Genomic DNA, 27,561 nt, shown 5'->3' with positions numbered 1-27,561 from the left:
GTAGTGCCACCATAAGACATTGAATTCCTAGAGAAACCAAAATACCACGTTAAGGCATTCTTATTAAAACGTCCTAAACATAATATATGCATAATATTCGGCTAATTATACTCCTCTAGACATATGCTGTATACATCGTAAAGTATGCAAATGCATTCCCAACGTCTCCGACCTGTCGGTTCCGCCCTGAGGCGCCAATCAGCGGCGAGTGTACCTGGCCATTCGACTTGAAACTCGTCAAATCCCTTCAATTCCTTCCTCATTCCATTTTTTTTTCCTTTCCTTTTCCGCGAATTCCACTCCCTTGAAATTTTTGCCCTTTAGCTCTTTTGAGCCTTTGCTTTCTTGCGATCCTATGGAGTGTTTGATCTTCTGATTGTTGTGAGGTCATCGAAACAGCTATGGCCGACATGTCTACGCCTAAACACAGTCCTGAATACGAAGGGGTAAGTGGTTAATACCCAGATATTTCCAAATCATCAGCTTGCCTTGACATGAGCTTATCGCCATCTGAATAGGAGTCGTTTGACGACGCCCTTGAAACACCCGAAATCCAGGAGAACAACAACCTCAACGTCACCATCCCCAAGTCCACTTCCACCCGATCATTGACCGACAGTCCTCCAATTGGCTCACATATGTCTCCGGAATCAACGGAGAAACCTCCGTTCCCTTCTGAATCGCAGGACGAGAAGAAGACCGAGACCGTCGATGAGCAGGACAAGGATGGCGAGGGGCAAGATGGACAAAATAACAAGAGAAATAAGAAGAACAAGAGAAATGGGGAGAAGCAGGACGAAGGAACGGATACCAACGATGAAAATAACTATGACACCAACGACGAGGTGAACACCGCGACCGATGAGCCCACCCAGGGTGACAAGCCGGAGCAAGGGTCCGAGGTTACGCAGACAGAAGTAGAGAAGAACGAAGAAGATCACGATCAGAGTCCACTCCAGAAGTCGCCTCTACTCACATCCCACCGTTTATCAACATCATCCTCACTAGACGAGGTGAACCTGATGAACAGCAAGGAAGACGAACCGATGGACAAGCCACAGGGCACAGGGGACAAACCAGAACCGCCTCCGTTGCCTCCCAAGGACGATGTCGCCCCTCCGGCAAGCGCTGGGCTGATGGGTCTGTCGGGTGGTCTGCCCTCAGTCCCATGGGCGGCTCCTCCAGTGAACAAGAATTCACCTGTTCCCCAGCCAGCCCCTCCTAAAAAACCGAGTGGTCCCTTTGCGTGGTTCTCTCGAAGCTCAACCTCGAATACTGCGAAGGACATCAAATCCCCACCCCACTCTGCCAGCCGACGCAACACTGCCACCTCCGTATCGACTCTCGGCAGCAATCTAGACCAGATTGCTCGTGATGGCGATGATGTCTCGAGCGTCGGATCAAAGAAGCCGAGACGAAATAGCTTGAAGGATCAGTTCAAAATGCTGCGTCTGCGCGAGGAGAGCCATGCACCGGAGATCGATCAGACGAGCGTGCGATCAGGCCAGGCCAGCATCAGCCAGTCTGGGGCTAGCCCCCCAATTATTCCAGAGGAAGGAGAGGAGGGCATCGTGGCAGCATCAGGAGCCATTTCACCATCGACGATTGTCGCTCCTGGGAGAACGGGTTCTGTGGCTGATGCTTCAATCCCGGTGGACTGGGAGATGTGGCAGCACCTGGTGAACAATGGGCCCCAGGCCTTGGCAAGCTCAGAGGAACTGAATGCTGCCATCAAACGAGGTATCCCTCAGACGATCCGAGGAGTGATTTGGCAAATCTTGGCGGATTGCCAGACTGCTGAGATGGAGGACATCTATCGAGAACTCGTGGCGCGTGGCACAGCACAAGACAAAGATGGACGAACAATAAATGGCACTGAAAGCACATCGTCGTGCTCTTCAGTCCGCTCCCACCACTCGGGTTCCGTATCACGGTCTAGCAGTGCTGCTCCTAGTCCATCTTACGAAGGAGACGCAGATAAGTTGTCCAAGGAAAATGCCTCAAATGAGGCCGAGCGTCTGAAGAAAGCAAAGACAGATGCCGTTGCGCTGCAAAAATTGGAGAAAGTCATCAGGCGAGACCTAGGTGCTCGCACTAGCTACGCGAAATACTTTGTTTCTCAGGGCAGCCAAGAAAGCCTCTTTGGGCTGTGCAAGGCATATGCCTTGTATGATACGGGAGTTGGATACGCGCAAGGCATGAACTTTATTGCTATGCCATTGCTGTTCAACGTGAGTGTACCCTTGATCAAGCTGACTGAGCTCATTGGCTAACGTTTTACGCAGATGGATGAAGTCGATGCTTTCGCCATGATGGTCAAGCTGATGAACAAGTACTCTCTACGAGATATGTTCATTCAGGATATGCCCGGGCTTCACCGTAGTCTATACCAATTCGAGCGACTTCTAGAAGACCTAGAACCTGCTCTCTACTGCCATCTCCGGCGCCGTGGAGTTCCTCCTCAGCTCTACGCCACCCAGTGGTTCTTGACACTGTTCGCCTACCGTTTCCCGCTACAACTGGTGCTTCGCATCTACGACCTGATCTTCGAAGAGGGACTAGAAACTACCATCCTCAAATTCGGTGTTGCGATCATGCGACGAAATGCAGACGCGCTACTTGAAATGAAAGACATGAGTGTGCTCACTACTTTCTTGAAAGAGCGTTTGTTCGACACCTACATCGACAAGCAGCCATCTACCTCGTCGATCCTGGAGTCAGGCTTCTTCGGAAGCTCCGGTGCCTCCGATAAGGAGATCTACCGATCCGATATCATGGTGCAGGACGCCTGCGCCATTCCCCTCACGTCCGAGATGCTTGCCACGTACACCGCCGAATGGGAGGAAAAGACCCGAACTGAGAAAGAGCGTGAAGTCGAGCTGGAACACCTGCGGCACACCGTGGGCACGCAAGGCGCGCGTGTCCGACTTCTCGAGGAACGTGCCGAAGCATCAGACAAAGAGCATGTGCAATTGGCCTCCGAGCTGGTTCACGTCAAGGTCGAGAATGAGGAGCTGCGCGACCTCAAAGAGGCTTTGGAACTCCAGGTCAGCGAACTCAAGAACGTGGTTGACAAGCAGCCGGCCGAAGTCGAGGAAAAGCTTCGCCTTGAAATGGAACGGATAATGAAGCGGAACATCGAGGTACAAAACGAGAACCGTGCGATGGAAGAATCAATGTCCGACATGGAGAAGGAGTTGGTTGCCACGAAGATGAAGTGGGCGGAGGTAAGATTTCTCCTTCAATGCTCAGCGTTAGACGTTGAAACTGACGAACTCAAACAGATTTCCGAGAACCACGAGAACCTCCGCCAGAAATGGAGTGACCTCCGTCGTGCCCTCGACTGATCGCACCGTTGTTTCTATTACGCCTCAACTCCGGATAGCAGTATCCGGTTCTGTATATTTGGAATGCGTGGAAGAGATAGTGAGGATCTGCGATCACGTCCTATCCTGCGCATTTGCATCATGCTTATGGGCCGGGTCATTTGCTTTTGTCGTGATTTCCCTCCCGTGCCTGCTTTCCCCCGTTTTGAGCCAATATTATGATTTGCCCTCCTCCCCCCTTTTTTTAACGACCTTCTCCAAGCTCTCAGCATGCCATTTTTGGAAGGCATCGGTGTTTTGCTACTTGTTGAATTATATTTGCTTTAGTGTGTATGTCTATCTCCGATCCTCGGGCAGGGCGTACTAGACGTATGCAATGTACATCATCAATGGACTTTGTTCGCCTTATGATCTAGCTTCTGCATGTGCTAGCTCTCTACCTTAACTCTATACTCTCTTTATACGAAGTTCAAACATGCAGAAAACCCCAATATCTCTAGATTTTAAGATTCTTTACAAAATATTCTCATAGAAAGTCGTCAATACATCCTCGTTGACAGGCCCAACACAAGCCTTGAGAGCCTTATGCGCCTCACACTCGTTATCATAGTACTTCATATCGTCCATCGAAGCAAATGTCGTCTTAACAGACAAGTTGTACCCCTTATTGCGAGGATCGGGGATCGAACTGCCAACAGCAGCAGCGACGATGTAGGGCTTGCCGTCCTAAAAACGAAAAAAAAAAAAAAAAACACCCGTTAATAACCGCTCAATTGCGTTTCGTTCCGACAACCCCTGTCCTTTTCCCTTCCGTTCTCTTCCGAATGGCTAGGTAGTACAACATGAACGTACGTAGCTGAACGATGCGGACTGCACAGGAATAGGATTGTGGATGTATGATGTATAAAAGAGATAATACTGACTTTTGTAGCGGTCTTCGCGAGGACCTTGTACTGCTCCAGTACGCGGGCGCGATCCGCCTCGTTGGGGATCTTGAAGAGGGTGATTCGTTCGATAGGGGCCATTGTTTTGAGTGGATGGAGAGTCAGGAGCCGGGGAATTGGATATCGGGGGTTATGGGCGGACTTTATATGGATTTATATAGCGGGGCTAAGGTGGGGGATAATATGGTATTGTTGATACTTCCGCCGGGATTCGGAGGAAAGCCGTTGATTTATGATTTTAATCAATCTATGATTTTTGCTGAGTTGATTAGTGTTGACCTTGATTGTATTCCATACCTGCTATATATTCTATGTCTTTCATACCTATCTCGTCAGTTGAGAGTGTTTCTTTGTTAGGGCGGAATTGGTGTTGGAGAGCGCACTATTTCCGCTCGGGTATTTGGTGTGCGGAATTGGGATACACAGTCAAGGATGGTGGTTATTATAGGTATTGTATAGGCACCAATGATGGATATTGTAGTACAGAGGAACTTATTAGTTTCACTTATGATGCTTAGAAGCTTAACTAAAGTCGTCCTTAGATTTCATATGATATGGCGCTTCTCCCCCATACCAATTCAATCATTCCACGCTCCAAGATCCCCAAAGCAACCACTAGTGCTCACAGATTCCCACGCAGAGCTTGCTCCCTTTCAAAAGCCTCGAACAAACTCTTGAAATTCCCAGCCCCAAACCCATCAAACGAATTCCGCTGAATGACCTCTATAAACACTGTCGGCCTATCCCCGACATGCTTGGAGAAGATCTGAAGCAGGTATCCACGCTCGTCAAAATCAACCAAAATATTCAGCCGCTCGAGCACGTCTACATCAGCTCCAAGCGTCCAAGACACTTGTGTCAGGCGTTTCCGCAGATCCGCGTAGTATGTAGCTGGTACGCTGAGGAACTGGACACCGCGCGCTTGGAGCCCCGTTACGGCAGCGATGATGTCGTGCGTGCGGAAGGCTATGTGTTGCACTCCGGCACCGTGGTAGTAGTCGACAAATCTGTGAGGGTTAGAAGGGTCGGTATGTGGGGGGAGTAGAGGACATGGGAGAGAAGAAAGAAAGAACAAAAGAACAGGGGCGGGTTGCGTACTCTTCAATCTGTGATTTCTTTTTGCCGGCTGCGGGCTCATTCATGGGCATTTTGATAGTTTCATTTGGTGAAGCGATGACAATTGATCGCATGGCTGAGTACTCGCTGCACATATCTTTATCGTCGACTGTCCAGTAGCGATGGAAGTCGAGGCATTCCTCATAACTAAGGCTCCTTTGTTAGAGCTACAGTTCCAACAAGGACGGCATGGACTCTACTCACTATTGGACAATCTTGTCCACTCCTCCCCACGGCTGATTCCCGACACAGTGATCAATCTCAAGAAGATTGATGGGTGGTAGAAGCTGTGTGATCGGATCTTCACCATCGAGCAATCGATATCCCGGCAAGAAGGGAGCGCTCGCCGAATACTGTTCACGATTCACCAAAGAATGTACAGTATCCCCGTATGTACCAACAGTTGCAGAAACGATCCAGCCATGTCCCTCGACAGCAACCGTTCGCGGCTCGGTGATGGCGCGAGCACCGTTACCTACAGCCCGCTTCCATACAGTTTGTATATCGCCCGCAATCCGGAATGCGACATCCTTCACCCCGTCGCCATGTATGGTCAAGTGCTTATGGATTTCAGCCAGCGTCGTCCGCTCAGAATTCGAAGCCTTGCGCAAGAGACCGTCTTCTGAACCTTCCTTCGGCGGGCCACAAACTGGCCCCGTAAGAACGAAATTAGCGCTGCTGTTGGCCACAACATAGCTCACGAGATAGGGAGAGCCGGTTTCCGGGCCGCGGTATGCAATGGGGCGGAAGCCCATGCGAGTGATCCAATAGGAGGCGGCTTGTTTGGGGTTGCCGACATACCAATGGACGTGATCGAAGCCGACATATTCGGGCCCCATCTTCGCTGGAAAGATATCTTCATTTTCGGGGACGGTCATGGTTAATGCTGTTGATTGTGGCTGCGCTAGCATCGGTGTATGCGTGAAACGAGACGCGTGTCATCCTTCCGCCAGCCCTTGGCGCCGGTATAAGTTGCGGTAAAGTTATTTTATGAGTGATTTTCAAGACAGCTGGGTCGGGGTTGAGGAGAAGAATGAAATGCTGGTGAGGGGATCCTTATTCAGACTTGGGAGGTGGCTATCTAGCTAAACATATGAGGCAATCCTGAAGTCATCCATTCATGCAGAGCCGGTAATTCTGCTGTCTTTGCGGGCTGCTGCTTGGTCCTTCTTTGGTGAAACCTGGGGGGTTTCGAATCCAGGCCTGTATACCCGGAGAATCCGATTTGATGTTTGTGGCACACGAACGAGGCCAATGTTGTGGAGAGAAGCCGCTGTTCTCCGTAGCAAAGCGCGAGGCCATGTCCAGTTGGGCTGGCCATGCATGTCACAACCTTTCATCCAAATCTTCCAAGTCCTGCGGCCCCAGTACATGTTGCACACAATAGATGCCATATCCAGAAGATCCCATCTCATTGATCCCATTCCAATGCAAGAAAGTAAAACCTTCAACCTAACCCAATCAAACATTGGTCACAGGTTCCGGTCGACTCTTGAAGAAGATCTTATAGCGCACAATCTCCACAACCTCCAGTTCCTCGCCTTCCGACGCATGGCGTTTCCGTAGCACAGCAATTGGCCGCGGCAGCTTCTTAACTTCCCCAGTCATCCGCTGATACCGGCCGACATACATGTAAGCGCGCTTCATCCATTTTGTGTCATCTGGGTTGTGGAACGAGTAGTCTGGGAACATGAGTTTTCCGATCGGAGTTTCAAAGGTGGAGGCCGGGTTTTCCGTAGATGTAGAGTGGTCTAGGTCATCTTCTTCGTTCCCTGAGGGGACGTTGATTGTGCCTTGGAGCTCGAGAAGGGCTAGACCAGAGGGTGTTTGAAGGAGTGCTGGAAGGGGATTGTTCGGAGTTGGGGTAGTTGTAGTCGCCTTTGCCGGACTCGAGCAGTGTGGTTGTAGCTTTATGGAGGGCATGATGTAGTGTGATGTTCAATTGGAGTTGAAGGAAAACGCGAACGCGGCACGCGTTGAGTATTTCCCCACATGTTCTTATCGCCAGAAATGGAGGTGCAATTGATTATTGGAATTACAAGCACATAGTATGTTATTCTTATTATTTTTATTATGATTTGTAGAATTAGTGGGATTAAGAATATATATATGGCTTTAGATGCATGAATTCTCCACTATTTTTGTCCTGTCTCAGGCACAGTATACCTGGGTAGCCAAGACTTGGTGTAGATTTGCTGCGTGGCTTGGATTTGAGCGTGGATGATGGACATGAGCTTTGGCGTGATAGAAGCATTCTTCCAAAGCCATGGCCCAGATTCGGACTTGTATCGTAAGAACGTAATAGATGGCCTTTCCAAGAGAACAATTTTCGTGCCGTTGCAAAGAGCAGAGAATATATAGCTTGGTTGACCATGCAACATAGCTCTGAGGCAGAAAGTGGTGACAACACAGCACGAGTTCCAGATTAGAACGTAGAGCTCGATACTTCGATGCCTGGGTGAACAACTAGACAACTCTCAAAAGCAAGATTCCCACACTAAAGCGCCCGTGATATTTCGCCTTTCACCTGCCCATAGATATGTTAGCTAAGGTCTTTTAATTGCCAGGATCAACATTGAAACCACATACGAATAGTTCAGGGGTATTCACTCAATTGCAAATAACAATGGACCAGAAGCATAACTCTCAAGAAGTGCTACTCTTATAGCAAACATCTTCGAGATTCTGCAGGCCCTTGATCGCCTCACCAGCCACATCTTCAGCAGTCCCCGCTGGACCCTGTAATTTGCCGTAACGGAGATCGCTCATATCACCAACAGTCGTACTGAGTTGAGTCAAAATCTCCGCAGCCTCTTGATCGATACCGGCAATTTCATGCTCGATATTAGCGCTGGCCGTCTCCATTTCAGCCAGCAGACTAGCCACCGAGTGATAATCCCCTGGTGCAGCAGTAGGTGGTTGACCGAACAGATGGACATCCATGTCCATCTCGCGCTGCTCTTCAGAACTCGAGGCTTCGACTCCAGTGGCTAGGATGGCTTTTCGGAGCTCTGCTCTCTGCCTTTCACCTTGCTTGATCTCGTTGTCGATGCTTTCGTTAACTCGGTCCATATCCTGTTCTCGGACCTGCTGCAGCTCCCGATACAAAGTCCTGATGTGTGGATGAGCTCTCAGGCGCTTTGGGAAAAGCTCTGTGAACTTTTGCAGTGACATGACTGTTGGTAGCGGGGCTGGTGAGAGCAGGAAATTGCTGAGGATGGACTCCTCGGAGAGAGGCATGATGAGGGCGTGATGTGTAGTACACACAGTACACACAAATATGAGAGTAGAGTCGTTTTTACTTCCCTTCCCCCTGACGAGTGTAGGAGTTGTAGTTCTGCCTCCCGTTTGACGCGAACCGAAGTTGGCAAGATTCACGTGCACAAAAAAAAGAATATGAAACAGAATGAATAGAAGAATGGAATGGATCAATAGTTCCTATTGTATTATTATAATAAATAGAAATTGTATGAATAGTTGTCAATGTAAAAGGTGACAATAAGCTGCCCGCGCCTAATTCTTCCAAGGGGCCACTCATCTTCGCTTGTTTTCCTCCTTCTTCCACTCGACTTCATCTACTTCATCTACATCACCAACTACGCTAACCCATTCTCTCTTCTGAAGTCTTGATTATTTCTACTGTTCCTGAGCTGGTCTCTCGTCTGATCTAATTTTGTTTCTTGTTGCACCTTCTTCCACTTTACTGAATCAAATTTGCCGTCAAAAGCATCCTGTACTGCCATTTGTGCATCTTCCTCTCTGACAGTCTTTGCTCAAGTCTGCAAGGGTCTACTTGCAGGGTTGTGATCCGTTGGAGTCTCCGAAGGCTTCCAACGTTCTTCTGATCGTGGCTGTTGCCGCTTGTATCACACCCTTTTCCCGCAAGACAGGAAACATCCTGACATCTTCTCTATACCTTTGTGCTTGAAGGTTTGCAATTTGTCATACCAACTTCAATACGCACATATTCTATCTTTCTCCGACAAAATGGCTCCTATTTCCATGTATAGCAAGGACGAGAAGGTCCTCTGTTTCCACCATGAGATCCTTTACGATGCCAAGATCCTGGATGTTCGCCACAAGGACTCCAGCGACAAGAAGAGCCCCTTTGAATACCAAGTCCACTACAAGGGCTGGAAGAATACGTAAGTTTGGCTTGTTGCATCACTTCCGCTGTTCATCTGCGTCCTGGCTGTCGTGTCGAGATTGTTCCCCCTCCAACCTTGGAAATTTTGTCCGGGCCATTACGGAAGATTTGACCTTGACCTATGCACTCTGTTATGCCAAAAATGCCTCTTGCTTTTTACTGCACCTGTTTCTAAAAACCAATATGTTCAAGAACATTTTCATGGAACCATTTGCTAAGATTGGAACAGTTGGGATGACTGGGTCCTGGAGGACCGTCTTCGCAAGCATACCGAAGACAACCGCGAATTGGCCAACAATCTGCGTCGCGAAGCTGAAGCCTCCTTCCGTCTGAAGAACACCAAAGTCACTGCTAAGAAGCGTGCCGGTTCCGACCGTGACTCTGTGCGGGACAGCGAGGAGCGCGGCTCCGTTCCCGGCCGTGGCACCAAGCGAGCCCGTGATAGTGAAATCGAAAAGGTATGCAATTACCACATCTACTAAATTTGGTGTAATGGAACCAAAACCAGGGGAAAAAAATACACAAAATGAACTATATCATTTATGACCCCATACTAACAAAATTCAATAGGAGGAGAGCTTCAACATCCGCCCCTCTGTCCGCATTATCATGCCAGACAATTTGAAGTCCCTACTTGTCGATGACTGGGAGCAGGTAACCAAGAACCAATGCGTGATCTCTCTGCCGGCGAAGTACCCAGTCCGCCAGATCCTGCAAGACTGGCACGAGGAAGAGCTTCCAAAGCGGTCGGGCTCGTCGGCAGACGAGGACGTGCTGGAGGAAGTGGTTGCCGGGATCCAGGAGTACTTTGACAAGTGTTTGGACAAGATCCTTCTCTACCGTCACGAGCGCCCCCAGTACCGCGGGCTGCGCAAGAAGTTCGAGGCTGCCACCGGCGACCTGGCCGATAAGGGCCCCATCGATGTCTACGGAGCGGAGCACCTGATCCGCTTGTTCAGTATGTATCCCGTTCCGGTTCACCTCACTTCCAACTCAACTGTGAGGATTGAGAACTGTGCTAATAGTTGTGTTTGTGTAGGCACCATGCCTGAGTTGATTGCTCAGACCAACATGGATATGCAGGCCACAAACCGCCTGCGAGAGGAGATCTCCAAGCTGTCCATGTGGCTGAGCAAGAACTCCGAGAAGTACTTCGCTACCAGCTACCAGCTGGCGGAGAGCACTCACTGAGTGCCGGGGGGGGGTTGGAAGGGGGGTTTCTGTCTTTTTTTGTTGCCTGCGTTGGGGGTGGAGGTGGCCACCCTTCCAGCAGCAACTTGTTCTTTTTTTTTTAAAATTTCGATTCGAGAAGCGCGACCTGCGGGCCTAGAATACAAATACTTTGTTTGACTTAACTTCAAAGAAGACGTAGAATATTCCATATTTCTCGTGGGATTCTGAAGTCACAATATGTACCGGTAGTTGAGAGATCGAGCTCTGACATCTCTATGACCTTACTTGATAGTTATAAAATGTAAACAAATAATGACTTAACATTAACAAGGAAGAAGAAAATATGAATTCTCAACTGAATATCTTAATTGAAAACTCAATGATACACACTACTACCTTGATCTACCTCTTCACCGCACTACCAAACATATTGAATCCAGATCAAGATCCAAGAACCATGAAAGTAGAAAATGAAAAGAAAGATCGCCGTAAAATGACACCTAAGCAACCAGTTGCCTAGCATCATCAACAGCACACCGCGCCGCACGCTTCAACTCACTCTTCCACTCCGCCTCACGCCACTTAGCCCAAGCACTCAGACCCTCCGGTGGCTGAATACTCAACGTATCATAGCCCTGCTTAATGATACGGTGGACCTCACGCGGGGAGAGATTTTTCTTCTTAATCGACGGCAACGCCACCCGCGTAGGCTCATCAGCTTTAGGACTAGCAGCAGCAGTGACAGCAGCGGCATCCGCGCCTTCCGAATGGAAGAGGAGGGTGTAGAAGTGAGTAGACACGGATTGGAGAGTGTCGATGGCTGCTGAATGCAGCTCGTTCTGGGAGATTGCTTCGGGTGTTTTGGAGGTCGAGACACCGGCTACTGCGTTATTGGAGCGGGACAATGCGTATGCATCGCGGAATTTGGAGATGATGGGACCCGTTTCGACCAGCTTATAAAAGAGGTCGTCGTAGGAGGCTGGGTCTGGGAGGAAGGTGTCGCCGCCCGAGACGCAGAATGCGATTAGGTCTGCGAGGGAGGTCGTGAGTGTTTGGATCTTGGGGTTGCTGGTTAGATCGGGGGCGTATGTTGTTAGGAAGCGCATGAGGGATAGCAGAGTCCGCCAGAGCTCGGACCAGTGGTAGGTGAGGCGGATCTTGTTCTTTGAGAGGTAGGTTAGGAGGCGGAGGGTGATTGCGATTGTGTGGCTGGGAGGATTGTTAGTTATGTCATGGTTGAATATAGTGAGTGAGTGGAGGATTGTTTCATACCTGTAGATGTTGACGTCGAGGCGCCGGCGAAGGTTATGCGTAATAGTATCGATGGCGATATCAAAGATGACGGTTGCAAGGACCCGGTCTCCGCTGACTATGGGGAGGTAGGGCTGTTTCTGTCGACAGATGCGGACCTTTCGCTTGGCATCTTCGCTGCAAATTTGTTTGCAGATGGTCGGGTCTTCGACCAGAATGCGAAGTGTAAACAGGTTTAGTTCGGCATAGTGCCCGACCCGCGGGGATCGATATGCATGTTGGAGGAGATAGGAGGACAATGAAAGGAAGCTCGAGAAAGGAGATTCATCCTCGCTGCTTTCTGGTTCCAAATGAACCAAATGATAACCAAAGAGCTTATTGGCGTTTGTGAAGTCATATGTGGCCATTAGAATTGCGGCTTCTTGTGCCGGACTGCCAAAATTGTAAGTTTTGGATCAATGGATTCTCCTCGCAGAGCACTTACAGATCAGCGAACATGGCCTTCGCTTCTTCCACCGAAGGAGGATTTGCTTTGTCCCTGGCGCCAGGAGCGAGCGCTCGTAGTCCGAAGAAAATCAATGTGTTGGTCAAGCTCCAGCCCTCTGGAATGTCATCCTGGACAGCAATGTAGCCATTTCGCAGGCGATTACAGGCCAGACCGACACCCTTGGCAACTTTCTCAATACTTGACTCGTTCACAAAATCATCAAGTCGAAGTTGGTAGGGGTTTTGGAATTCAAACTTGTTGTAGTTGGCCAATAGCCCCAGAAGGAGGAATGGATCGAACACTTGCAGAGGGGTATCAGAATCAGAAACATACTATTCGTAACTGTCAATTATTTCCATAGATAGAAGCAGTATGATTGAATCAAACCTTCATAAGCGATGGGAAAAGATCCCTGTGTGTAAAATAGGAAACCAGGCTAGTTTTGTATGCTCCGCTGGTCATGGCAATGGCAGTCTTGATGGCCTTGAGCCGCACATCGACTGGAAAAATTAGGATCAACCGTCAAGATATCGGTTAAGAGCAGAACAGGCAAAGACTTACAGCTACTGCCATTGCGAATGATTCTGTCCAAAACGACCACAAAGTTGGAAATGACATGGTCCACTTCGTCGAGTCCTGCAAGAACAGTAATGACATCCGAACTTGGATTTGTGTATTTCTTGCTCAGAATGCTCGTCAAGAAAACAGTCAATGTCTGTGAAACTAGATTAGAGAATATGCCCCGAAAATTGATCACGGGGGTTCTTACATCTAGTGCATAAGAATCCGCCGGGGCGACCCCAGCTGCTGCCTCGCGAATGGCACGGGCAAAGAAACGCTGGGTTTGGATCTAATATTTGCATTAGCTGTCTGTGTTTACTTTCTAGGACAGTTTCTGCAATGACTTACCTGTAGACCGATTGTATCGTCTGGGCTCAAATGGTCTAGGATAGCATGCAGTTGGTTCCGATCTGGAGGTAGCAAAAAGAGTTCTCTCCAAAAGCCCTCTGAGGGGTCTGCATCATCTGGCACCTATCAGGGGTATGTTAGTAAATATCAGACAAAGTCATGTTTATGTCCCTACTTTGAAGAGATTCTCATAGAGCTGGACAATCTTAGGTTTGAAGGACTCGGGTCTACTCTGCTGGGTAAGGGGTGAGGCGTCCATGGTATTAAACGAGAAGATCTGCAACGGTTAGATCGCCAGCATTGGACCTCGGGAACCAAAAGAGTAAGGTTAATTTAAAGTCGAGTTGATTCAATTGCTTCGGAGTTCATGAAAAAGGGACACCAGCCACTTTGTCAGCCGATCCAGCCACATGTCCTCTACACTTGGCAATGTGTTTACAATCTGGGATAAAAAGAAGAAAAAAGGAACAGCTTTTAGTATATTTGTATATTAAACCGGCGGATTTACACAGCCCATAATTTATATTTTGCTACTATTCCCCGCCACATGCCACATGACTGCATTTGGAGGTGTGGCATCCTCATGAGGGGTGAGCCAGGTCCGAAGAACGGAACACCACGCCAGTGTGTGATGACTCAGCTTCCGAAAAACGCATTGGATGAGAACATTGGAAATCAATGCTGAGTTGTGACTTGGTCATTCCACCAAGGTAGTTAGATTAATATATAGGGCAAAGTGGAATCAGCTCTCTCCAGCAAGTCCTTTGATTAGTCTATAATTACCAAACAACCTGGGACCTTGAGGAATGGCGCCACTGCTACAATTGCCGGTGTGTAGAAATTAATCAACGCTGATTGGCTGAATCTGCGCCATGCAACTGCCTTACGTAACTAACCCCGGGCCACGGGGGAATCCTCAAAACAGTCAGAGATTCTTCTTTCTCAACTTTGTTAAGCAATCCTTCCACCATCTTTCTCACACAAGATCCTATGACCCAATAGCAATTTTAGTCGAGGTTTACTCCCATTTTCACATTGATTGCTCATCGACCATGAGTTTCTCTACCGCCATGCAACGTCCTGTGACATCATCCGCCACACTCCTCCGATGGGCAAAGCCCTCGGCAGGACGTCTACGCACTTTCTCATCATATGGAAACGCTTACCTATCCTCCAAGCGGGACATGCAAACCGCAACCGCCTACCGTCCTCATTCACTCCCATCCTCCTTCCCGCCTCCTCGAAGCAGCGGCGGAGCCGACACTTCTATCTCAGCTGAATTCCCTCCTTCCGACATGAAATCATACCAAAACACATCACAAAGCACATTGTCTAATGTGAGCCTACGGGAAGGCGAAGCGCAAAAATCGAAACCGACTTCCGCTTCTCCGGCCGCCTCCAAGACTTCGCCGAAGCCCCGTCGGCCGCTTCGGGCAAGAAAGGCAGCCATGAAATTGTCCCCGGTGGCCACCGAGCAGCTTCGGAAATTGATGGCGCAGCCGGAACCCAAGTTTATTCGAGTGGGCGTGAAGAACCGTGGCTGCTCTGGCCTCGCCTATCACCTGGAGTACGTGGAGAAGCCGGGAAAATTCGATGAGGTAGTCGAGCAGGACGGGGTGAAGGTCCTGATCGACAGCAAGGCTCTATTCAGTATTATCGGCAGTGAAATGGACTGGCAAGAGGATAAGCTGAGCAGACGATTTGTTTTCCGCAACCCCAACATCAGTATGTGGCCCCCTGCAAAAATTGCACCATTTTCTCAAGATTCGTTTTACTGACTCATGATTACAGAGGAAGAATGTGGCTGCGGCGAATCTTTCATGGTTTAAGCATTCCTTTTGATATGTTTCTTATACGGGACCTCTCGGCGTCTTTCTTCTCGGTGCATCGGACGGCGTTTTCAAAGGGGGTTTGGGGATTCCACAACTACCCTTTTATTTCAGTACATACGCTTGATATCCAGTTGATACCTTTATATACTTCGCTTATTCTTTCTGTGGGGAGATTTTTTATATTTTTATTTACTACGCCACGTGATGGCTCTGGGCTCCTATGGGCTCATAAGTTGGCAGGCCATGTCAAGAGACAGGCTAGAGGCTCAGCCAATGAACCTTTGATTCTTTTTTTGTCTGTGGAGACGTTCTTTTGAACACTTGCGAGATCAACCATGTGATATCTTTTGTGTATAGATTAGTCCGAAGGACATTGATGATGAAATGTGACATACTTACCTTAAAAAAAAAATCACAAAATTTACCTTAAACCTGCTTCCTCGATCTACTATATCATCCCTTCCTTTTAGTCTTCCAGGATTGCAGAAAAGCGGTAGCACACGTATGCCGTTGTCATACGTTGTCTAGAATGTATCACCTGACGGATGCCCGAGGCCCCGGAATGGGGTAAGCACCGCATCTCCAGCTTGAAACACACCAGCGATTGCTTGGATAGAGCGTCCTCCATTCCATATAAGAGCACAATATTACCTCCTACCTAAAACATGGCCTTGCCCTTCCTATCTCCATACGGAGTAAGCGAACCAGAGACCGACCCGCTCCTCATCATCGTCCGTTTCTCCGCCTCCATCCCCGATCTCCAACTAGATGTCCCAGGGCCCGAGACCACAACAGGCGCAGGCCTAAAACAACTAATCCGAGCCGAGCTTCCCAAACCCTTATCATCCCACCGACTGCGCCTCATCTACGCTGGCCGCGGTCTCGAAGACACAACCGCCTTAACTGTCTCACTAAAGCTCCCGCCATCACCCAGCCGGAGCCCTTGCCCCGCAGCAGACCAACCCGAGACCCCAGACGACCATGGCAAAGGCAAGCAGGCAGTGCTGGATACCCGCCCACGCCTCTACATCCACTGCTCGATCGGTGATATCGCACTCTCAGAAGCAGACCTAGCCAGCGAAGCAAGCGTGTCATCAACAGTCCTTCTACAACAGAAGAAGCAGCGAACAAACACAAGCAAGGAATCTCCAGCGAAAGATGTCTCACCTCTACTCTCCACACCTACGCAACCTGGCCGCCAATACCAATCACAGTCCCAATCCCAGATAACTACTACTACACCTGCCCCCCGCGGCTTCGACCGCCTCGTCTCCGCGGGCTTCACGGCTGCTGAGGTCACTGCACTGCGCTCCCAGTTCCTGGCTATGCAGTCTGTATCCCGGACGCCGGATACTATGCCTACTGGTGATCAGCTGCGGGATCTTGAGGACCGCTGGATGGATGAGGGGTCGACGGCGGCGCAGGTACAGGGTGGTCTTGGTGGGGAGGGTGGGGGTGGGGATGATGAGGGCGGGATTGGATCTGGATCGCGTGGGGCGATGGATGATATGCTATGGGGGGCTGTTATGGGGTTCTTTTGGCCGGTTGGCTGTGCGATGTGGTTGCGCAGAGAGGAGGGGGTTTGGAGCTGGAGGAAGGGGGTTGCGGTTTGTGTGGGTGTTATTGTTAATGCTGTTTTCGGGGCGATGAGGATTATGAACTAAGGGTGTTGAGATATATAGATTTCATTCTTTTGTTATTTGGCGTTATGAGATACCCCCCAATTGAAGATATTTGGTACTATCAGATAAAGGCTTGGGACTTATTTGGGCTGTTAACCGTCATATTAGAGACCGGGGTTGCTTGGACCAGAAAATTGGATCTAGCTGTGTCAAGTCTTGCCGGATGCTATCATACATAATGGCAAAGATGCGAGAGACAGAGAGAGAAAGACAGGCAATAGCCTTGCTAGTGTAGACGTAAGAGCAGTAAATAAAAGGACATGAAAGATAAGGCCGAGTATACAAACGCCAGCGTAAGACCCAAGCGCTAATGGAACTTGCCGTAAATGACAGCGAAAATCAAAAGAACCAGAACCGTAATGATAGCAATAGTGATCATCCGATTGGTAGCCATCCTAAACAACACATGGAAAGTCAGCAACCACGCCTAGATCAAGTTTAGAACGAGACAAAGGGGAGTCAGTACCTACGGGCCATGCCCCTCAAAGTCTTGATACTAGTATCGACATAACCCTCACTCTGTTGCAAGTTATTCCGAGCATTCGTGATCTGCTCCCTCTGCTCATACAGGGTGCCGAGGGTGCCGCGGGCAACATCCTCCGTCTCCAGCGCCATGCGCTGACTCTGCTGCAACCGTGCGGAGCTGCGCTCTAGTCGGTCCGTACCGGAAAGCAACTGCTGCCTTTGTTCGAGGTGCTCATCCTGCGGCTCGTCGGTGTACCGGTCGCCGAAGAGTGCTTGTCGGTCATCCGAGAGGGACTTGAGCTTGCGCTTGACCTCGTCGATGTCGGTTGAGTAGTTGCGGAAGCGGATGTTGACTTTTGACCGGGCTGCGGAGGGGATGTTCTGCTTCTCCATGCGCATCTGGTCGAGCTAGATAAGGGTTGATTGGGTTAGTTTTGGTTGTTCTTGCGGTTGTTGGTTGTTCTCGCATTGTGGCGCATGAAAACAGATTAAGGGGCTCGATGGACTCACCAGTTCTGTTGCTTCTTCGAGGACTTGTGTTGCGACGCCGATTGCTGATTTCCGTTGCTCGCCGCTTGCCTCGGCGATCTGGTCCAGCTTCTGGTTCAGATCGGCTTGAACCAGCTTCAACTCGTTCTCATAACTGGCGAACATCTCCGAGCCGGCATCTGTATCCAGTGGGTTTGACATGGTGATTGTATGATGTGTGTTATAGCTTGGGTGGAAGTAAAGATCCGCTGTTTGCAATGGTGGTTGATGTGTTGATGTAGGCTCCACCTTTATCTGGGGCGGGTGACGCTGTTCAATGCTGAGTGGCGGTTCGATCGGATCTTGTTAGGATAGCCTCGCTTTGTAAACTAGGTGGACTGGTCTTCTCGGAGTAATAGGGAACGCAAAGAGAAAATAGTTTAAAATAACCCAAGGTGCTGATAGGATTAACAAACGCTGGAACAGGAACGGGTGACGATGAGACACACGTGATTCATCCCGGGGTTGCATTTGCGACATCCGATGACCTCTACATCTACTCCGTACACTATTTTGGATCTATCATTTATCTTCTAGAAGTTGCAATAAGTTAGGAATAGAATTTGATACATAGCATTAGCGTAACACCAGGCCCACACAAAAAAATTCGCCTTTTCAATAAACATCCAAGATACCCCTTTGGTATACAAGATCATGGAACTTCCTCAAGCCTCATAGTCATTTATGACAGGAAATTCTTGCTGTCTTGATCAGCAATGATTGCGCTGCGCTTGGCATCCAGGAAGAGGTCCTCGCATTCAGCAATATCGGCTTCCTCGATTGCGCCGGGGCGGCCGTTGACGCGCGAGAGAATGCTTGCGGGGGCCAACAGCTGCAGGGCATACCGCAAGCTGACCTTGCTGCCATGCTCAGAGACCTTGTTCAAAGCAGGTTCTGTGATGTTGAGGCCTTCAACCTTGGCGCGCAGTCGGATGATAGTCTTGATCTCCTCGGGCACGTAGGGGTTGGTGGGGATGATAAGAAGGCGGGCAAGCAGATCAGGGGGAATACCGTGTGGTGCACTGATTTCGTGGGTACCACGGATAACGGTGTGACCGCGGTTGGAGGCGAGGATGACAATCGGGGAGATGGTCGATTCGAGGGCACGGTTCAGATACGTGAAGCACTCAATGTCAAGCATATGTACCTAGAGAAGAAATGGGGTTAGAGACGTGATCCAATAATTCGCTGGATAAAGTTCTCCACGTACCTCATCGATGAAGAGCACACCGGGAACCAACTCTGCGACACCCTGATCAATGTACCGGTTGACAACCTTGTTGATTTCCTGGCGCAATTTGTCCGTGATTTCCGTCTTCTTGGGCTTCATCAGCTGGCCCATCATGCTCATCACGTCTTGTCCGCCCTGGGGCCGGGCGTTGGCCATATCCAGATCGTGAAGGGTCACATCCTGAACAATCTCTTTCTTCTTGTGAACCTCGCCCTTGGGGACAGGCACATACTCCTCAGCCTCGAGATCGAATTCGGTCGCATAGGCATCGGATCGTCCGACTCGCTTGCATGAGCCGGTGTTAGCTTCAATGTAGATGACGTCTCCGACTGTGACACGCTCCTTCTGGATGGCTTCGTAGATGCTGGGGTCCAGTCGCAGCTTCTTGGAGCCCTTGGCGGACTTCAATCCGATGATCAAATGGCTAATTGTGCGCCCGTATCCGCCCAGTGGATTCTCAGCCTCCTCGGGGGTAAGCTCAGTCACCTCTCCCTCATAAACTTCCTTTGTTTCGCGAACACGGAGGCCTGTCATACGTTAGCTTGGCTATCCACGTTCGTTGCGCTTCCCCTAATGTCGCATTGCATACCAATAGCTCTCCGGAAGTTCTCCATCAATGCCTCGGTCTTCTTGACCTCTGCGGAATAGATTTCGCTGCCAACAATCGGGCAGAAAGGAACCTTGGTTCCCAGCTCCTGTGATACAGCAAGAGCCAAAGCGGTCTTTCCGGTACCAGGGCCACCAGCAAGCAGGACAGCTCGTCCAGCCATCTTCTTTGACTTAATCAAATCCACCACAACACCACATGCCTGCCCCATGGTTGAATCGTTAGTTATCGTTACTGCTAGCCAGATACCCTGGTGCATTCAACGTTGCTATCCACTCACCTCACGGGCAGCTCCCTGTCCCACAAATCCATCTGCATTGCTCTCTGGAGTTCCATCAGAGCGCAAGCCTAGACCCCGAATGTGTGTATGCGTTGCAGTCCTGTTCTCGCGCGAGTTACCCTTCACTTCACTGATCTGGACCATGTTTGGGAGAGGTGTGGCCGAGTAGAGCCACAAGTATTAACGGAAGATGAGTCAATGGGTCGAGAAGAAGGAAGTACAAATAAATGAAAGCTTCAAAGGAATAGCCTAGATAGAAAAGAAAGGCAACGCGATGGTTCTCTGTGAGATATGCTTCTGGCCGAAATTCGCGAGCAAGGGATCGTCGAATGAGAACGCCGCCCCCAGGGCGGTGAGCTGCCCCAAATTCTTCCTGTTGGTCCTCTCCTCCGCCTGTTGTCTATAACGACTTTCCGGCTCTTTGCATTCTCGACATTCTGCGAGAGTTCGATACCTGTCGTACACAATGGCAGGTCTACACACAAGATCTGCGATGTCCGCCCCCTTCTCTCTGGCCTCGGCCTTCCGCAGTCTTTCCATCGCCACACCGAAGCGAGCCTTCTCAACGACGCCGGCAACGCAATCGGTTCCGAAACTACCGGAAACCGCCCCGGTTTACCCCTACGGACCATCCCAATGGTACAAGCAGGCTGACTCCGGTCTCTACGGCGGCGCTTCGATCCGATTCGGTAACAAGATCTCCAAGGGACGCAACGCAGGCAAGACACGACGAAGCTGGAAGCCTAACGTGCGCCGAAAGAAGATTGAGAGCGAGGCTCTGGGCGAGTCGGTGTTTATCAAAGTTACTCGTCGCGCCTTGCGATCAATCTACAAGGCCAAGGGTCTCGACAACTACTTGCTGTCCGATCGGCCAACACGCCTCAAGGAGCTCGGTCCTTTCGGATGGAACCTTCGACACCAGATTATGCAGACCCCGACCATTAAGGAGAAATTCGCAAAGCAACGCAAGGCCTTTGGTATTCCTGAGCCCCCGTCATTGGGCAAATGGATGCGGGACCACAGGCTGGAAATCAGAAACAAAATCGAAAACCTGGACATTGACGCAATGACCAAGCCTCGCGCATCTCCGCGAAGCACCCAGTCGTATGCTCGTTAGAGCAGCTTGTACGACCTTGCGTGCCGAGGGGAATGAACAGGCGCTTGTATCACTATCCTGAAGAGCGATGGACGGTTTTTTGGACACCACGGATTTTGTGCCATCTTTGTACGCTATCTTGTTTTTCGTGGCGGAAATGATGGCCACAACTTTCTAATTTGGGTGCGGTCTCTTTTTCAATTTGCATATTGGGTCTTCTGTATTATACTCCAATCTTACTTCGTGTTCACTTCAATGTTGTCAAGACGTTTCACTTAATTCTATTTCTACGTCAAACCGATAACAAGTTTGTAGAAAGGAAATGGCGCCCTCTACCGAAATCAGAATTCCGCTGAACCAAAGAGGAGAGGATACATGAGTGTCTCGTCAACCTCATAAGCACTGCTAATCCCGTCCTCGAGTGGAGAAAAAGTCTGGGCACCCACACCAGCCATCGATCCAGGATGAATTTGTTCATGGAAAAGCGGACACTCCTCGGAGCACATGTGACCACCTAAACTCCCAAGCATAGTTTGGTCATGCGATGCCGGCAGTGGGTGGTGGAATTCCTCATCTAGACTCCGAGGGAAATCCTCCGTGGTCATCTCCCATATCATGCGCAAGACACCCCGATGCATGATGATCGACGTAAGCAGAGGCATCTGGGATTGGATATAGGAAGCAGACTCCGCCGAAATGCGCCTCGGTGGCGGGTCTTCCTCTGCCGTCCCGTATATTGGAACTTCCTTGGCTAGAACATCGAAGACATCGCGCAAAGGTTCAGCCTGAACCCATCGCTCAGCAAGAATTGCCAGTGCAGTTGAGCAGGCGCGTAATGCGTCTGGGATTTCTCGTGATCGGTAGGCCGTGGTTTGACGTTGAGGTGGAGTCGCCCAGAAGCAGTATAGAAGGGTGATACCCACGGCGACTTGACTCAAGAGCTAATTACCGGACTGAGTCAGCCGATGAGAAAGAATACGGGTTTTCGAGTACATACCCCAGGCCATAGTTGTGCTGTCTGTCGGTCTTTCTGGAAAGTCCTAAATGTCATAGCAATGTGAACACAGGCTGGGACTGATCGGTCCCCAAAGCCATTACAGACGTTTGCTTTGGTTGGCTGGTGTAATAGGAGGATCGTGTAATTGTAAGCCATGCCAACCCATCGATCGCTCGTGTAGCTTTTGGAGGCAACATCGCTCAATAGCCGTAATTGAGACCTCCAAGAGTCCAATTCGCCCAACATGTGTTCTCGCCATGTCGTTGAGGCATCGATTTCTTTGAAATCAGACCGCATCATGGTGCTGATGATCCGGGATTGTATACGTCTGCACCGGAATAGGTGAAGGGCTGGTGAGACATGTGTTTTCTGCGATGGTGTTTCTATTCGGATGCGGCTGTCCTCTGATCCTTCGTGGTGAAGGTCCGCGTCTCCCACGTTTGAAAAAAGCTACCCTTGTCAGTATCTTCGATGTCCTCTCCAGATACAGATCCTACGGTAGGGGTATTGAGAAATGACCTACCTCCACACTAATGTGTTCATCAATGATATTGTTCGGAATGTGATAGATCCAACTGATAAATCGATCCAAAGCATAAGCAGACCAAAACACTCGACGGCGCGTTTGGACCTCCAAGGAAAACGCAGGATTTGGCACCTGCGGCTCGCTCTCAGCTAAGTGAAGTTGGGCCATGACACAATATCTCATCATTGCAGAGACAATGGTGACAATCATCTGTGATGATGGAGAATGGAGTGCATGCAGAGTCAAAAGGAGATATGCCTGGGCATGTAAAACAGGATCAGGTTGCGCGAAAACGTGGGTAAGATATTGCATAGCAGTGTTGTACAAAGACTAAGTTGTTAGCCTTCCCTTGATCGTAGATATAGTATTTGACATGCACTTACTTGAGAAATAGCAATGTCATCGACCGAGACCCGAGGTGTTAGAAGTAGGGCAACAGCATGCACCTAAAATGTATCGAAGGTTACTATGAATTCGAAACACCCAGTATTTTGTCCATACCATGGTTACAAAATAGTCCTTCCATAGAGACTCCTGATGTCTTGCCCTATCCATCTGTGAATGGGCTTTCCACGATCCATACCAACTGAGAAAAGTAGCTAGATGAAGAAAAGGATATCGTGGGTTAACTCTTTCCAAATATACTTGAACCAAACGGTCAGATGCCTCATTTGAAAGCCGCGGGACACGATTTGCTTGTAATACCTGATCCGTGAATTGTGAAAAGGTGTGGGCATTTGGGCTTTCAGACTGTGTTCGGGGGAATCCAGAGAAATCGGTACACGTGAGAGTAGCTAGTATGCCAATCAACAGACCGGAATGTCCACATTGGCCATGAGGGTCTGGCAAACCCTCCGCTGCATGGGGGGAGGGGGAGGTTAATGATGGGCAGAAGGCCAGATATTTCATAGGAATAGAATCTGACGAGGGGCTATCCTGAGGCATATGGCGAGAGTATGGTGGCCTTGACGCAAGAGAAGCGTGAGAAACATGGTCTGTTTCATTTCCTCTTCGAGGCGCAGATTCCTGTGTAGATATTCTCCGACTGGAAGAGAGACTTGCTGGCCTCTCATCTGGAATTTGAGACTCGAGGTCTATAATTCTTTCTTCGAGTGCTCGCGTGTACCTATAAAAGCAGTTAGCAGGGTACTTGTGGGATGGTTGACTCGACCTACTCGGTACTAACACGAGCCTTTCGGCTCACCGGCTCACTTAAGATGCATTCTATATGCAATCAGACAAGTTTGATCCGTGTTGGTGCCATTATACATTTACCCTTATTCGCTGCTGTGCAATTATCACATGGTCTGCTTCCGGTACACTGGCTTTGATTGGTTTTTCTGCGATTCAAGGCTGTAATCGAGTACACTCACCTTTTGCTTCCGTGATCGACACCGTCGACAAGCTAGCGGCTTCTGCCTCTTTCTAGATGGCACCACTTTGTTTATTTCCATTGGGACTCGGCATTTGGTGGCTCACTGAGTATATCGGACTAAGATGTCCGATGACGGTTCCGTTTTGACTCCATCTATCCACGTGACTAAAGATTTACCAGAAGGACGAAGACTGAAAGACTTTGTTATTTTATCTTTGGCCTCATTTGAGTGTGTTTATAGAGATATCTGACCAATTAGATTCAGGGCTAAGTTCAAACTATTGGTGAAATTGCCATGCAAGCTCATCGGCATACTAAGCTCCGTCGGATACTACAGCCTCCGAAAAGAGTCCGAATTGAGTAGTTTAAATGCCCAGAGAGGCGACAACTTATTTTGACTCCTTTTAATTTTCCCTCTCGAAATATTTCACTAGTGTAAAGAAGACTACATTATAATGCCTCAGAAAATCACCGTTGCTGTGGCGCAAGCCCGCACTTTGTCTACACTTGATTTGACCCTCGCCGCTCTCAAGAAAACCACCCAGCATGCAGCTTCAAAGGGTGTCCATCTCCTGCTCTTCCCAGAGGCTTATCTAGGCGGGTATCCTCGTACTTGTGACTTTGGAACTGCTGTTGGTGCGCGTGCCCCCTATGGCCGGGACCAATTTGTTGAATACTTCCGTGCTGCCGTTGACCTGGGCGATACGCCTGCTGGAGCGGGACATGACTGGGTGGAGCGCAAGCTGCCTGTGGCTCAAGGTCGAGACCACCGTGGTGATGGGACAAGAGAGTTCCTCGAGCGGGTGTCCCGCGAGACAGGTGTCTTTATTGCAACTGGGTTGATTGAAAAGGCCGGGGGAAGCATGTACTGCTCCGCGCTATATGTCGATCCATTGCGGGGTGTTCTGGGAAAAAGAAGAAAGGTCATGCCAGTAAGTACATTGTCATTGTTTTTCGCTGTGAACTGTAGTCGATTTGACTTGTCGTTGAATGCAACACATTTATAAACTAATGCTGACCTGACCCTGTTGAAAAAGACTGGCTCAGAACGTCTTGTATGGGCCCAGGGTTCTCCTTCTACTTTGAAAGCTATCACTACGGAGCTCAATGGGGTCAAGCTTACTATTGCCGCCGCTATCTGCTGGGAAAGCTTCATGCCTTTGCTTCGTCAAAGTCTTTACTCGCAAAATGTGAACATCTACCTCGCACCCACAGCTGACGGCCGTGACACTTGGCTGCCTCTCATGCAGACTATTGGTGGTGAAGGCCGCACTTTTGTGCTGTCTTGCAATCAGTGCGTGCGCTACAATGAGCTACCATCCTGGATCACTGAGCAGGGTAAAGCTACTGAAGGTACGTGGTGTATTCTTCACTGAAGTGTTCAAATAACTCATGGTCTCTTAGAATCTCCAGACCGCTATATCTCGCGAGGTGGCTCCTGCATCGTCGGACCCTTGGGTGAAGTCGTGGCTGAACCCATTTGGGAAGTCTCCACTGACGATTCAGGTGATGGCTCCAGCATCGAAAATGGACTTGTGATTTCCGAGATCGACTTAGAGGATTGTGAACGAGGTCGACTTGATATGGATGTTGCGGGAAGTTATTCAAGAGATGAATTCCGGTTGACAGTTGACGGGTTGGACTTGAACCCTCCTCCGTTCTAGGAAGCAGGGAAAAAGCAATGTTGTTTTAATCTCTCATAACTCTGAGAAATCATTTGGGTTTATATAGAAGAGCTAACAATGTATATAAGGGATGTCTCTATGATACTTACTAGGGTCGATCTATAAAATATATTAGGCAACTTTTTCTTTTTCTTTTTCTTTTTCTTTTTTCCTTTCGTAGATCTTGTTCAATAAATACGGTACTATTCAACTAATCAACAAGTAATACACATATTATCCCTGATTATCTTTAATATGCTAAATATAAAATCCCACTGGATGCGGGATCTCTGATGGAAGTTTGTTGGAATGCGGCCAGAAGGTGGGCCGCATTCGGACGCCACATCTCGGGATCTTCGCACCCGCGTCGATCTTCAAGTCTCTTTCTTCAAGTCTCGACTTTCGACATTGCCCCCTCTCTTATTATGATTTGATTTAAATCGAGATACTGTCCCTGTTTGTATAATTTCACAATAGGGACGAGGACACGCCTTCATGCAGTTCGCGTTACCTCCGCGGCGGAGCCCGCATCCTCTACCTCTGTCCCGTTCCTCTCGAATGTCATCCTATCGCAGGAAACAATTAAAGTCGGCCGGTGTCCTGGCACTCGCAATATTATCCCTTATTTATCTTCTCCACTACCTCTATTCCTCAGCCTCTGCGTCCGTTGTTGCTCCGGTGGGTACTTCTGGTGTGGTAATCGTCACACTACTAGACCGTCAACGGTACAGCGAGAGCTATCTCAAAAAGATCGTTGCAAACCGGGAGTATTATGCCAAGCGTCATGGTGAGAAATCCTTCTATGAAATATTGTGGAAGAGCTTCGTTTCCAATGAACTCAATCTAACTCTCACGCGGGAACAGGCTACATCAACTTCTTCGCAAGTGCATCAGATTACGACGAAGCCGTTGGCGATGCCCCAATGAGCTGGGCAGTTGCACCAGCCATGCGACATGCCATGGCTACACATCCTCGCTCGGCATATTTCTTCCATCTCGCGACTAATGCTTTGATCATGAACCCAACCAAATCCCTCAAATCTCACATTCTGGAGAAGGGCCGTCTAGAGGACTTAATGATGAATGATGTGCCCATCGTGCCGCCAGATAGTATTATCAAGACGTTCGCACACCAGAAGGAAAAGGATGTGGACATTATCATCACCCAGGACAGCGAAGATTTGAACCCCGGAAGCTTCATTTTGAAGAATGGAGAGTATGCCCGTTTCTTCCTAGACACTTGGTTTGACCCGCTTTACCGCAACTATAAATTCGCTAAGGCGGAGACACATGGACTGGTAAGACAAATCTTTTATTCCATTACTTTATCTTTATATAGATAGAGCCCGAAGAGCCTTGATCCTGACCTAAATTCTGCTAGGATCACATCATGCAGTGGCACCCAACTGTCCTTGCCCGAACCGCGTTGGTCCCTCAGCGAGTTATGAGTTCCTATAGCCATGGCTCTCCGGGTGCTTCTTTGGATGGTACCTACAAGGATGGTGACCTCGTGATCCAATTTCATGGGTGCGAAGATACAGAGGACCGGGACTGTGCTCACGAACTAGAGCCATATTATAAGATATGGGAGAAGAAGACACACAGCGATTAGATAGCCTGAAGCCCAAGAACGAGGTTCTTGAAGTGGCGCTTGCATTTAGGAGTCCGCTTTTTCCACGTGGGGGAAATGGCGTTTTGCTTGGAATCTTTCTCTTGTTCACGAGTACAATGTTTTAGGGTTGGTTGGCGTTTGTTCGTGGAGACCTCAACATATGGCGTATTTTTGCTTTCAATTGGCATGCATAGCTGCAAAAGGAACACGATAATCATTCATTTTTACTATGTCCAATACTAAAATAATACATCGCCTCATGATATCAGTAGTTAGCGCGTACCGTATATCACGACAACTAGGGTTGCTCGAT

At 49.2% G+C, this 27,561-nt stretch overlaps 16 protein-coding genes across 16 annotated transcripts; 7 read left to right on the top strand and 9 right to left on the bottom strand.

Annotated features, from left to right (window-relative positions):
• Positions 1-401: 401 nt before the first annotated feature.
• N7537_008017 (putative GTPase activating protein (Gyp5)) lies at positions 402-3,347 on the top strand (the record flags this gene model as incomplete). The annotated part of the gene is made up of 4 exons (XM_056899072.1): positions 402-446; positions 519-2,231; positions 2,286-3,227; positions 3,285-3,347. 4 exons carry the CDS (start codon positions 402-404, stop codon positions 3,345-3,347), a joined length of 2,763 nt encoding a protein of 920 aa, XP_056751148.1.
• Positions 3,348-3,839: 492 nt separating this feature from the next.
• Positions 3,840-4,351, bottom strand: N7537_008016 (Dabb family protein; the record flags this gene model as incomplete). The annotated part of the gene is made up of 3 exons (XM_056899071.1): positions 3,840-4,052; positions 4,179-4,196; positions 4,250-4,351. The coding sequence occupies 3 exons, from the start codon at positions 4,349-4,351 to the stop codon at positions 3,840-3,842; spliced, it is 333 nt and encodes a 110-aa protein (XP_056751147.1).
• Positions 4,352-4,892: 541 nt separating this feature from the next.
• N7537_008015 (4-hydroxyphenylpyruvate dioxygenase family protein) lies at positions 4,893-6,264 on the bottom strand (the record flags this gene model as incomplete). The annotated part of the gene is made up of 3 exons (XM_056899070.1): positions 4,893-5,277; positions 5,369-5,533; positions 5,591-6,264. The coding sequence occupies 3 exons, from the start codon at positions 6,262-6,264 to the stop codon at positions 4,893-4,895; spliced, it is 1,224 nt and encodes a 407-aa protein (XP_056751146.1).
• Positions 6,265-6,504: 240 nt separating this feature from the next.
• N7537_008014 (uncharacterized protein) lies at positions 6,505-6,759 on the bottom strand (the record flags this gene model as incomplete). The annotated part of the gene is made up of 1 exon (XM_056899069.1): positions 6,505-6,759. One exon carries the CDS (start codon positions 6,757-6,759, stop codon positions 6,505-6,507), a length of 255 nt encoding a protein of 84 aa, XP_056751145.1.
• Positions 6,760-6,847: 88 nt separating this feature from the next.
• Positions 6,848-7,309, bottom strand: N7537_008013 (Ctf8 family protein; the record flags this gene model as incomplete). Its single annotated transcript, XM_056899068.1, has 1 exon — positions 6,848-7,309. One exon carries the CDS (start codon positions 7,307-7,309, stop codon positions 6,848-6,850), a length of 462 nt encoding a protein of 153 aa, XP_056751144.1.
• A 723-nt stretch (positions 7,310-8,032) lies between these two features.
• Positions 8,033-8,626, bottom strand: N7537_008012 (Cnl2/NKP2 family protein; the record flags this gene model as incomplete). Its single annotated transcript, XM_056899067.1, has 1 exon — positions 8,033-8,626. The coding sequence occupies one exon, from the start codon at positions 8,624-8,626 to the stop codon at positions 8,033-8,035; it is 594 nt and encodes a 197-aa protein (XP_056751143.1).
• A 747-nt stretch (positions 8,627-9,373) lies between these two features.
• N7537_008011 (uncharacterized protein) lies at positions 9,374-10,724 on the top strand (the record flags this gene model as incomplete). Its single annotated transcript, XM_056899066.1, has 4 exons — positions 9,374-9,531; positions 9,763-9,991; positions 10,104-10,491; positions 10,573-10,724. The coding sequence occupies 4 exons, from the start codon at positions 9,374-9,376 to the stop codon at positions 10,722-10,724; spliced, it is 927 nt and encodes a 308-aa protein (XP_056751142.1).
• A 482-nt stretch (positions 10,725-11,206) lies between these two features.
• N7537_008010 (ARMH3 family protein) lies at positions 11,207-13,612 on the bottom strand (the record flags this gene model as incomplete). Its single annotated transcript, XM_056899065.1, has 8 exons — positions 11,207-11,915; positions 11,979-12,389; positions 12,442-12,776; positions 12,832-12,944; positions 13,006-13,159; positions 13,214-13,294; positions 13,354-13,476; positions 13,529-13,612. 8 exons carry the CDS (start codon positions 13,610-13,612, stop codon positions 11,207-11,209), a joined length of 2,010 nt encoding a protein of 669 aa, XP_056751141.1.
• Positions 13,613-14,405: 793 nt separating this feature from the next.
• isa1 (Fe-binding Fe/S cluster assembly protein ISA1) lies at positions 14,406-15,182 on the top strand (the record flags this gene model as incomplete). The annotated part of the gene is made up of 2 exons (XM_056899064.1): positions 14,406-15,078; positions 15,145-15,182. 2 exons carry the CDS (start codon positions 14,406-14,408, stop codon positions 15,180-15,182), a joined length of 711 nt encoding a protein of 236 aa, XP_056751140.1.
• Positions 15,183-15,850: 668 nt separating this feature from the next.
• Positions 15,851-16,849, top strand: N7537_008008 (DSC3 family protein; the record flags this gene model as incomplete). Its single annotated transcript, XM_056899063.1, has 1 exon — positions 15,851-16,849. One exon carries the CDS (start codon positions 15,851-15,853, stop codon positions 16,847-16,849), a length of 999 nt encoding a protein of 332 aa, XP_056751139.1.
• A 167-nt stretch (positions 16,850-17,016) lies between these two features.
• Positions 17,017-18,029, bottom strand: N7537_008007 (v-SNARE protein VTI1). Its single transcript, XM_056899062.1, has 3 exons — positions 17,843-18,029; positions 17,334-17,740; positions 17,017-17,262 (listed from the first exon to the last, which is right to left on the bottom strand). The coding sequence occupies exons 1-3, from the start codon at positions 18,020-18,022 to the stop codon at positions 17,175-17,177; spliced, it is 675 nt and encodes a 224-aa protein (XP_056751138.1). The 5' UTR covers positions 18,023-18,029; the 3' UTR covers positions 17,017-17,174.
• A 513-nt stretch (positions 18,030-18,542) lies between these two features.
• On the bottom strand, positions 18,543-20,122 carry rvb1 (RuvB family ATP-dependent DNA helicase pontin; the record flags this gene model as incomplete). Its single annotated transcript, XM_056899061.1, has 4 exons — positions 18,543-19,007; positions 19,071-19,618; positions 19,681-19,900; positions 19,979-20,122. 4 exons carry the CDS (start codon positions 20,120-20,122, stop codon positions 18,543-18,545), a joined length of 1,377 nt encoding a protein of 458 aa, XP_056751137.1.
• Positions 20,123-20,444: 322 nt separating this feature from the next.
• On the top strand, positions 20,445-21,095 carry N7537_008005 (mitochondrial 54S ribosomal protein bL28m; the record flags this gene model as incomplete). The annotated part of the gene is made up of 1 exon (XM_056899060.1): positions 20,445-21,095. The coding sequence occupies one exon, from the start codon at positions 20,445-20,447 to the stop codon at positions 21,093-21,095; it is 651 nt and encodes a 216-aa protein (XP_056751136.1).
• A 320-nt stretch (positions 21,096-21,415) lies between these two features.
• Positions 21,416-23,868, bottom strand: N7537_008004 (fungal specific transcription factor domain-containing protein; the record flags this gene model as incomplete). The annotated part of the gene is made up of 6 exons (XM_056899059.1): positions 21,416-22,015; positions 22,072-22,521; positions 22,595-22,927; positions 22,981-23,043; positions 23,099-23,723; positions 23,810-23,868. 6 exons carry the CDS (start codon positions 23,866-23,868, stop codon positions 21,416-21,418), a joined length of 2,130 nt encoding a protein of 709 aa, XP_056751135.1.
• Positions 23,869-24,427: 559 nt separating this feature from the next.
• On the top strand, positions 24,428-25,636 carry N7537_008003 (carbon-nitrogen hydrolase family protein; the record flags this gene model as incomplete). The annotated part of the gene is made up of 3 exons (XM_056899058.1): positions 24,428-24,904; positions 25,010-25,325; positions 25,377-25,636. 3 exons carry the CDS (start codon positions 24,428-24,430, stop codon positions 25,634-25,636), a joined length of 1,053 nt encoding a protein of 350 aa, XP_056751134.1.
• Positions 25,637-26,131: 495 nt separating this feature from the next.
• N7537_008002 (putative alpha-1,6-mannosyltransferase subunit) lies at positions 26,132-27,248 on the top strand (the record flags this gene model as incomplete). The annotated part of the gene is made up of 3 exons (XM_056899057.1): positions 26,132-26,423; positions 26,501-26,934; positions 27,018-27,248. The coding sequence occupies 3 exons, from the start codon at positions 26,132-26,134 to the stop codon at positions 27,246-27,248; spliced, it is 957 nt and encodes a 318-aa protein (XP_056751133.1).
• Between the last annotated feature and the right edge of the window lie 313 nt (positions 27,249-27,561).

This window comes from Penicillium hordei (assembly GCF_028827395.1).
Source record: "Penicillium hordei strain IBT 12815 chromosome Unknown utg000004l_segment0_segment0, whole genome shotgun sequence".
Classification (NCBI taxonomy): Eukaryota; Fungi; Ascomycota; class Eurotiomycetes; order Eurotiales; family Aspergillaceae; genus Penicillium; species Penicillium hordei.
This window is presented reverse-complemented; position numbering and strand designations above follow the sequence as displayed.

Bases quoted from the DNA above. Each gene is read 5' to 3' on its own strand.
- N7537_008007 (XM_056899062.1), bottom strand. From the start codon at position 18,022: ATGTCAAACCCACTGGATACAGATGCCGGCTCGGAGATGTTCGCCAGT. The intron at 17,741-17,842 runs GTGAGTCCATCG...ACCCTTATCTAG, and splicing joins TCGAAGAAGCAACAGAACTG to CTCGACCAGATGCGCATGGA. The intron at 17,263-17,333 runs GTACTGACTCCC...TGTGTTGTTTAG, and splicing joins TTGAGGGGCATGGCCCGTAG to GATGGCTACCAATCGGATGA.